We start from the raw sequence: 8867 nt of genomic DNA, 5'->3' as shown, positions 1-8867 counted from the left end.
CCTTCTCTTTGCAATGAGCTGCCATTAAATGTTAGTCAAGCCCCCTCTCTCTCCATTTTTAAAACCTGTTTGAAGACACATTTTATTCTTTAGCTTTCAACTCAACATGAGACTGTCACTGTTCTGCTGTTCTTCTGGTATCTATTGTAAATGTGTTTATGTGTTTTAATTTGTGTTCTTATTACCTGGTAATTTATATTACACCATATGGAAAGCACTTTGTTTCAGCTCCATCTGTTATGAAATGCGCTATAAAAATAAAATTGTATTGAATTACAACTACTAAAGGGCTCAACCTCGAAGGCAGCAAATAACATGTAATGCCAAAAAATATAATACATTCATGTTTTTATTCTTAAAGAACATTTACAATAACAATGCAAAAGCCATGACTAAGGTGCCGTGGTTTGTTCCCTGCTGCTCAGTTTCATCCTCGCCACTGCTCTTTGCTTCTTCCTACCCTCAATCATCTCAGCTTGTTTTTTGACAAACGCCAGGCTTAATTGCGACTGTTGGTCCTGCTCGCCCTGGGCCGGCATGCTTCGCAGCCAATGCTCATAGTAACCGCGGAAGCCGTCAATCTGGATCAAGTAGTTGTTGCGGGACTTGTACTGGAAAGAAAGGAATTAATAGAACAGCAAATTAAAGGGGGAGCTATTAGGAAAAATATACATTTTATTGTATGAAGACAAATAGTTGGGTCTCCGGAGTAGCTACCAACCCATGAAGTGTGGAAGTTATCTGCCTGTTTCCGAAATTGTGTTGGTGAGAGACTCACCACGGTGTACGATGATGTTTAACTTTTGTTTCTCCCAATGTTGTTGTGGTAGCAATACTCTTCAGTACCATCCCCATTTGTATTTGCTGATTTATTTAGTTATTTATTTTTTAACCTGCTGCCCATTTTTCCTGCTTTTGTTCAGAAAAAAATAGAATAAAAAAAATTTACATTAATTTATATCTTCACTTCACACAAACAGATTTTATTTTTGTAATATTTTGTACTTTTCCTTGGGGAAATAAGATTTTAGTCTCTTCAGTATGTATTTATTGGAGTAAAAAACAACAATTTTTGCAATATTTTGCAACAGATTACAATATTTAACTCTTAAAAATATATAATTATAACATAGTTTGACAAAAAAAAAAACAACAGCAAAACTACTCTTGCAATACTAAATTTGTAAAAATTAAAAAAAATTTCCTTGCTGTCATGATGGAGTGTTGAATTTGAGGGACTGAATGAATTCATTCCATTTTGCAATCAGGCTGTAACATATACTTTGCGGATGCACTGTATGAACATCTCTCTCTCTCCCTCTCTACCTCCCTCCCTCTCCCCCTCCCTCTACACCGCACTGCAATATTTCTAAGACACCTGGAAATAATTTTTAATGATGTGAAAAAAGTCAATGTATCCTATTAAGGGAACAGTAACAGTGGTCACCACGGTTACCTGGTCGTAGTTTGGAGGATACTGAGCGGCAAACTCCAGCTGCTTGATGATGACCTGGTTAGGCCACACACCCTTGTCACGCATGATTTTTAGCAGCGTTTTCAGGTAAGCATAATCCAGACGATGACTTGCTCGGCCAATCAGGGTAGAGAACACGTGGGCGTTGGGCTGTAACCCTGCCTCCTAACCAAAAAAAAAAAAAAAAACGGCCAAAAGAGCGAGTCAGCCTACATGTCAATTATTACATGCAGTACAGATGATCATGTTTTTGTCACTTATTTAGTGGACTTTATAATATAATTTTAGCATTTTTTATGTAAGATTTCTTACCATGTATTTCATTACTATTGACTCTCAGCATGGAGAGCAGGATTATATTGCTTTTAGATTTTTTTCTTTTAAATTCAATTAGTTTTAATATGCATGTTTTTTTTTTAGTTTTCACTGATATTTACTTTTTTCACAAAATACTTCATTTTAGATCACTGTAGTATTTTTTAAATGCATAGAGTATTTGTCGAGTGCATTATTTAAAATAAAAAAATAAGTCACTAACTGTTGTGTAATAAGGTACATCACAATTCTCAAAGGACTGCTTGGTCTTCTTTCTTCTGTACGGACGTACAGCAATACCAAAATAAATAACTTTGAAATGGACCCCGGAAGCTCATGTATGGTATTGACAAAGATGGAATATAGGCCATTTTCACAATAATTATAGTTTTAGTTTGATTTAGAAACAAAAGGTGAAGTTTCAGATAGTTTTTGTTCCATCAAAGTATTTTTATTTTATTCTGTTCATGAAAATGTTATTTCTATTTCAGTTAGTTTTCGTTAACTATGACATTACCTCCATGTCTGTGAGTAGTTGAAGTCCTTCCTTTTGTCTCTGGCATCCCAGTGCTAGGCTTCCAAACGTCTGCACATCCTCACTGACGTTGCGCTGCCGCATCACACTCAACACGGTCTGCTCACACACAAACGCAAACATTGAGATTAGAAATTAATTTAATGTGTTCAGCTCTAGATGAAGGGAACATAAATTAAGCAACAATAGCAAGAGCACCATGAAGTGGAATTTTTTTTGCTGGACATTGGTGTTGAGCCTTATGAATTGTGCTTAGCAACAAGTGACAAGCCATCACACCATGCCATTTAATTATAATAATTTCAAATGAGGATAGGTGGTCAGCTTTTCATACCGAAACTAATGAATTATTGTTGTTTTCTTTCTTTAGTTTTTTTATTCATGTCCATGCCGCCCCTTTGGAGATTGCCACCCTGGGCAGCTTCTCATGTCGCCCATACCCAAAACTGCAACAGAGTCAGCGCGTCAAACCTCACACATAGTATTGTTGATTGGATTTGCCACTTCCTGTGATTGGAAGAAAAACCTGTAATTGGTTGGTGTTTTGACTGGCTTCATGTACACCCCCACCCCCAAAAAAAAACAAAAAACAAAAAAACTAACAAAAGTGTGTATAGCGGTCAAGCCAGCGCTTCAAGCTCCTGAGGTGCTATAATACCTTAGCTCCGTCCAGGTCTCCACTTCTGGCAGCCCTACGAATGGCGGAGTTGAAAAAGGCGGCGTCCAGCTTGATGTGGTACTGTTTGGCCACCTTTAATAGCATCTCCAAAGACTGAAGACCCGGTGCCATGGTGTCTGCCAGCAGCGTCAGAGTCCGCAGGTCAGGCTCAAGCCCACTTGCCGCCATCTTCTCCAAGAAACCTTGGCCACCGCCCAGCAGAGCAAGTCTGTCAGACGCTCCTTCCACAGCTCCGAAGGAGATCAAGCCTCTGCTGCCCTTTCCCTCCATCATGTCCAGCAGGTTTGGGCTGAGGTCAATGGGCAGGAGTGCAGTTTCAGGTCTGGGCGCCACCAAGGAGTTTTGAATTTCACCACCACTACCACCAGCACCACCCGGGATATCAGGATGGCCAAGCAGCTGGCGCTCCAGAAGGTCAACGTTGATTCCTTTATGTGACTTGACTTGCGAGTTGTTTGACTGGAGCAGGATGCTGAAGGCCAGTGCAGGGTCACCAATCCCACAATCCCTTGCGGTCCTCAAGAGCAGGTTGTAGTTTTTGGAGTCCGGAACGAGGCCAAACTTGAGCATCTGCCCCCATACCTGTAAAAGCAAAAATGCTCTCAGAGAAAGAGTCCATAATTTGAGAGTGGATGGAAACTTTTTTTCTACCCAAAATTCAAATAACTCCAAAAAGGTTTTTGAGCGTCTGTATGCGGAGTGAAACTCTGGAACAGCCTAAATATGCAACATTAGCCCTGCCAGAATATTATTAAATTGAATTTATTATGTAAACATATGGTCTGGTCACAATATACAGAAAGCTTCCTTAGCATTCTTGGTACATTGTCGGTGACTTGCCTTTTCTTTTCTTTGCTTTTTTTCCCTTCATACAATTGTTGGTATATATCAACTATACCATTGTTGGTATATATCAACGTTATCATTGTTGAAATTATAATAATAATGTACCGCAATTTCTTATTTCCTTGTGTTTCATTGTAAAATGCCAATGTCTGAAATAAATGGAGGAAAAAAAACCAAAACAAATGTTACATTTAATCATCTGAGAAACTGTTAACTGCTGTTGTTTCAGTCAGCAACAGAGTAGTTAAGAAGTAAAACCTGCAAAGCCAGTCTGAATCCAAGCTCTTTGTCTTTCAAACATCCCATCAGCAAGTAGTGAAACGTCTCCTGAGTGACAGCGTGACCAACATCCAGCATCTCCTGGAAACACACACGCACGCGCGCGCACACACACACACAAACACACATCACCCACGCACACACACACACAATTAAGCATAAATACTATAAAAAATATTTTAAAAAATATGACTGTTATTTTTTTAATTGTATTTTTTTGCTCTGACATTTCTTTTGTTAATGTTAATAGCACTCGGTATAATAACAGCGAACTTTTTGGGCAGCTAGTGAATTATTAGGAAAGCATCCAAATCTGCTTGCGTCCAATTGTTTAAACCACACCTTGGGGTTTACTAGAAAATAATCTTAAAACCAAGAGAATTACAAATAATGCATTTAAACCAACTTTGACAAAAGACTGCTGTCTTTTAATGCGAACACACAAAGTAAAACGACATTGATGAGCAAACAATGTTGCGGCATTATAACCTTTCAGAAATGTATATTTGAAGACAAATACAGATACAGACAGAAGGGCACAGACCCTGAGCATATGGATGCAGGCCTGTAAATTATTGTTGAGCGCATATGTCTTGAGGATGGCGTGGTAGGTGGCAATGCTGAGGGTGAGGTTTTTGCGTCTGACTTCCTGTTCCAGTTTGAGCGACTGCTCCAGAGCCACACGTCTGTGCTGCGATTCCGCGCAGGCATTGAACAGAGCCGTGTATGTGGCGTCCGACGCCTCCAGACCTCGCTTCTTCAGCTGTAACACACATTTGGACAAATCCATTTAAAACTAATGTAAAGTTTTTAATATAGTAACTAAACGCACTGTACATAACTGGAGAAATCCGCTTAGAGATCCGCTGTTAGCACCCCATGCTAACCCATGCCGGGTCCCGGAGCGAGACCCAATATTCACCACGAGCTGAGGAGGAAGAGACGGGGGGATGTCGTGCGGGGGCTAAACGCCAAGCAAGAAGGAGACGATACCACCCTGTCCTCCCGTCTGTTATTATGGGGAATGTTAGCTCCCTTCTGCATGGAGAACACCATACCAACAAGGACAGTAAAATGTTTCTCCAACAATAAACCCTGGATCACACCTAACATTAAAGCTCTCCTGAAGGAGAAAAAGGGATGTCAAACATACGGCCCGTGTAGAACTGCAACATAATTTTTTGTTTGTTTTATCAATTTTATTTATTCAGTTTATTATTATGTTATATTTATTATTTAAATTTGCACAGGAGAGGGGAGCTCTCCAATCCTTGTACAATAGATATAACGTCAATGGGCAAGGGCATTCTGATTCTGATTCATTTTAGCTTAGTTTAGCACACAGTATTCAACGTGACATCAGTTGAATGAAATCTTTGCATAACAACAAGATGACAAAGTTGTGTCGGCAAAACTAAAATGGTAAATGGGAGGTATTCCTCAATGTTACTTGAAGCCTTAGTATATTCAATTCAATTCAAATCTTTGCACTCGACTGTATTACTTGAAAACAGCGCATACAACAACAGATTTTGATCGGGACTTTTTCCTGCCACTGGATATTTGAGTTAGATTGTATTCATATAATTATATATTTTTTGTTCACATTGTTCTGTCTTCTATACGAAATATGTATTTTATGAAAACATTTCAAATATATATTTTTTAATACATTTCTTTTATATATTATAATATATTTACAGTTGACCTCCGGCATTCACTGGACAGCATACAAATACAGCTAATCTGCATAATTGGCAGCGATTGCTTTTTATTTCGATCATTATTTTACTGGTCCGGCCAACTTGGTAATAGATTTTCCTCCATGTGGCCCCTGAGCTAAAATGAGTAGTTTGACACCCCTGACGTAGATGATTTAACTAAGACACTATGAAAGTGGAGGCATCCAGTTGCACAAACTGGGTAAAATAATATAAACAATATATATTCAAGTGTTGGGCGTCCTGATGAGCACTTCAATATACTGTATATCAATAATACATAAGTGTCATTTGTATAAATTGGCTAATATAATATAATATAATATTAAATAAATACTTTTGGTGTTCGTTCATCTTTTGAAAAAATGTGAATAAATATTTCAACACACCTTTATATATTTTATGTACATGTACGATAATTAAGAAAAAAACAGTTAAAATGTTTTTTTTTTAAAAACATCTTAAAGTAAGGATAAATAAACCTTTAAAAAAAATAATACAAAACATCAGAGATGGGCACTTTACTCTACTTTGTCGGTCCGTCCTCCGTCAGTAAACTGGGCACACTTCAGTCATTGTCTCTCCCTCCCTATTCATAAAATAATCATCCTACGTCGTCGTCCATCCTCGTCCTTTTAAAACACTTCGGTCCTTTCATTTCACCTGTCCATCCCCCAACATATACCCCGCACCCCCAAAAAAGAGCGTCCGTGCATGACGAGAGGCTAACAGCAGAGATTTCATTATTCATAAACAATATTTACCCACATTAACTGGCTAATTTTCTATTCACATCCACTTTGCATAATTTGTGGGCTATAAAACACACCTCATTAAAAGCCACAATAGCTAAATTTAGCCATAATAACGGATTTGTACATACGATAGCCACGTCAGATGAATAGCATGTCTCCACGTTATTATATACTCTCTCGCTCTCTCTTTCTCATGCAACAGCATTAAAGATTTGAGTTCATTCCTTGCTTAGCCTATCCTTTTTCTAAAACTTCTCATTCCTCCGTCCCCAAAATAAGCATCTGTGTGACACCCAGACAGACCGTTCCATCCCTGGGAGGAAATGCCCATTACTGTTAAAAATAATTACCACATTTTAAATAAGACATTCAAAATTCATGTGAAAAATATATTAAAACACACAGAAATTATTTGTATCTTGATCATTTGAATCAGATGTGTTGGGGGATGTTGCGTGCATGTGCAAGCGTACGTCCTCACATCGTTGTAGAGCTTGAAGGCCTTTTCGAGGCGGCCGGCTCGCCCACAGCCTCCGATGAGCACGCTGTAGTTGTACTCCTCTGGCTGCAGCCGCTCCCCACGCAGCATGTCTTTCTCAAACATCTCCAACGCCTCCTCAAGCTCCAAAAAAAAAAACAAGAAAAAAGGAAAAATCAATACGTATTTCTGTCATTCGCAGATCAGCCACACAGCATTCACAATGATAACAGCTGTACATATGGCGGTCGTGTCTGCTTGTCCATCCATCCATTAACCAATCCGATGGGGCCTAACCCAGATGCCTTTGGCAACCAGCCAATCGGAGGCGTTTGCTAGTAGTAATAAAATGCTCCATTTTTATGATTAAGTTAGCATTTACAAAAAAAAAATACAGTATTTTGTGATATTATGAACTATACATTGCTATGAGCATTTCTATACTTAATGTAAGTTTGTGCCATACAGCGCAAGCAACCAGTCTGAAAGTCATGTCGATCAGAGGCTTAGTTTGGGGCTAGAACTTTCTTTCAAGACTAGAAAATACTACCAAGACTACAACAATCTCTTGGGAAACATTTACCAGAACTTTATCTTTAGTTGTTTCTGAGGACTACTACCTTGTTTTTGGATTAAAATTTGAGACTAAAGCATTCTCTTGCTTCACAATCATATTTCAGGACTAGTACCTTCTCTCAAGATTAGAACTCTCATTTGGGACTAGTCCATTCAACCAGTACTAGAAGATTCATTGAGTACTAACTAGTACCTTCCTTTTGGACTAAAACTTTGTCATGGGACTAACCATTCTCTTGACACAATAACTTTATGGCGGGACAAGAACATTCACACAAGACTAGATAATTCTCTCAAGTCTGGAAGCTTCCATGGGGACTCGTGCTATTTATTAAGACTAAAAGTCTCATTTGCGAACCCTCACTTGGGACTGCATCAATCTCTCGGTGCTAGAAACTTGTCTCTAAAATCTAGCATTTTCTGAAGACTTGTGCCTTGTCTTTAAACTTTAACTTTCCCTTGGGATGGGAATCTTAACTCAGGAAGAGTACCTTCTCTCGAGACTAAACAAATTCCCTTGAGACTAGAACCTTCTCCCACGATTATTATGTTAGACCTTTCGCTGTCGTCTAGAAGCTTCTTACTGGACTAAAACCTTCCATTGGTACTACTTTATCAATGGGTGAGGAACTCTTTGGTTCTTTGCCATTTTGTTGGGGGTTGGACCTTCTCTGGGTACGAGACCTTCTTGAAGATGAGAGCCTTAACTTCTATATGGAATAATCAATTTTCTAGGGGCTATAATGTTATTAATACATTCATTATCTAAATAATACTAACCTTCCCAGCTTTAATCAGCTTCTTACATTGTAAGAAGTACCAATAGGTGGTATTTCTCCAGCCGGGCCGGCGTGAGGTTTCCTCCGGCATCTGGTCGTCGTCGTCTTGTCGGTAGCTCAGGTCCAACATCTCCGGGCTCACTTTCCTAAACGACCTACGGGCGGAAATGTCAGTGGACAGAGCGCCGAAGTTCTCCTCAGAGGGCGAGGCCAACTCCGCATCTTGCCGCCACGCTGAGGCTGTCAGGGAGAATCGTCTGACAAGCGCCCCGCCGGGAGTGAGGAACAGTCTCACCGCGGTTGATGGTAAAGCTCCATAGCTGCTAGCAAATCGCTTGGTGACCGTTGGTAGACGGTACAACTTAGCACCCATGAATGACAATGCTGCCCCATTTCGGAAGCACGGAGTTGCTACGGATGAGATCATTTT

General features: G+C 39.5%; 1 protein-coding gene across 1 annotated transcript; it reads right to left on the bottom strand.

The window, feature by feature from the left end:
• Window positions 1-331: 331 nt before the first annotated feature.
• On the bottom strand, window positions 332-8864 carry ptcd1 (pentatricopeptide repeat domain 1). Its single transcript, XM_088302430.1, has 8 exons — window positions 8439-8864; window positions 7086-7226; window positions 4673-4891; window positions 4108-4209; window positions 2983-3585; window positions 2307-2423; window positions 1457-1639; window positions 332-611 (listed from the first exon to the last, which is right to left on the bottom strand). The coding sequence occupies exons 1-8, from the start codon at window positions 8862-8864 to the stop codon at window positions 393-395; spliced, it is 2010 nt and encodes a 669-aa protein (XP_088158556.1). The 3' UTR covers window positions 332-392.
• Between the last annotated feature and the right edge of the window lie 3 nt (window positions 8865-8867).

Source organism: Idiotropiscis lumnitzeri, chromosome 8 (genome assembly GCF_059441095.1).
Source record: "Idiotropiscis lumnitzeri isolate Australia: NSW breed Sydney's pygmy pipehorse chromosome 8, RoL_Ilum_1.0, whole genome shotgun sequence".
NCBI classification, from domain to species: domain Eukaryota; kingdom Metazoa; phylum Chordata; class Actinopteri; order Syngnathiformes; family Syngnathidae; genus Idiotropiscis; species Idiotropiscis lumnitzeri.
The sequence above is the reverse complement of the archived record's forward strand: the minus strand, read 5'-3'. Positions and strand labels throughout refer to the sequence as shown.

Excerpts from the sequence above, each read along its gene's own strand:
- ptcd1 (XM_088302430.1), bottom strand. The coding sequence starts at position 8,864 with ATGATCTCATCCGTAGCAACTCCGTGCTTCCGAAATGGGGCAGCATTG. Across the intron at positions 7,227-8,438 it reads AGCTGATTAAAGCTGGGAAG|CTTGAGGAGGCGTTGGAGAT; the intron begins GTTAGTATTATT and ends TTTTTTTTGGAG. Across the intron at positions 3,586-4,107 it reads GATTCAGACTGGCTTTGCAG|GTATGGGGGCAGATGCTCAA; the intron begins GTTTTACTTCTT and ends TTGCTTTTACAG.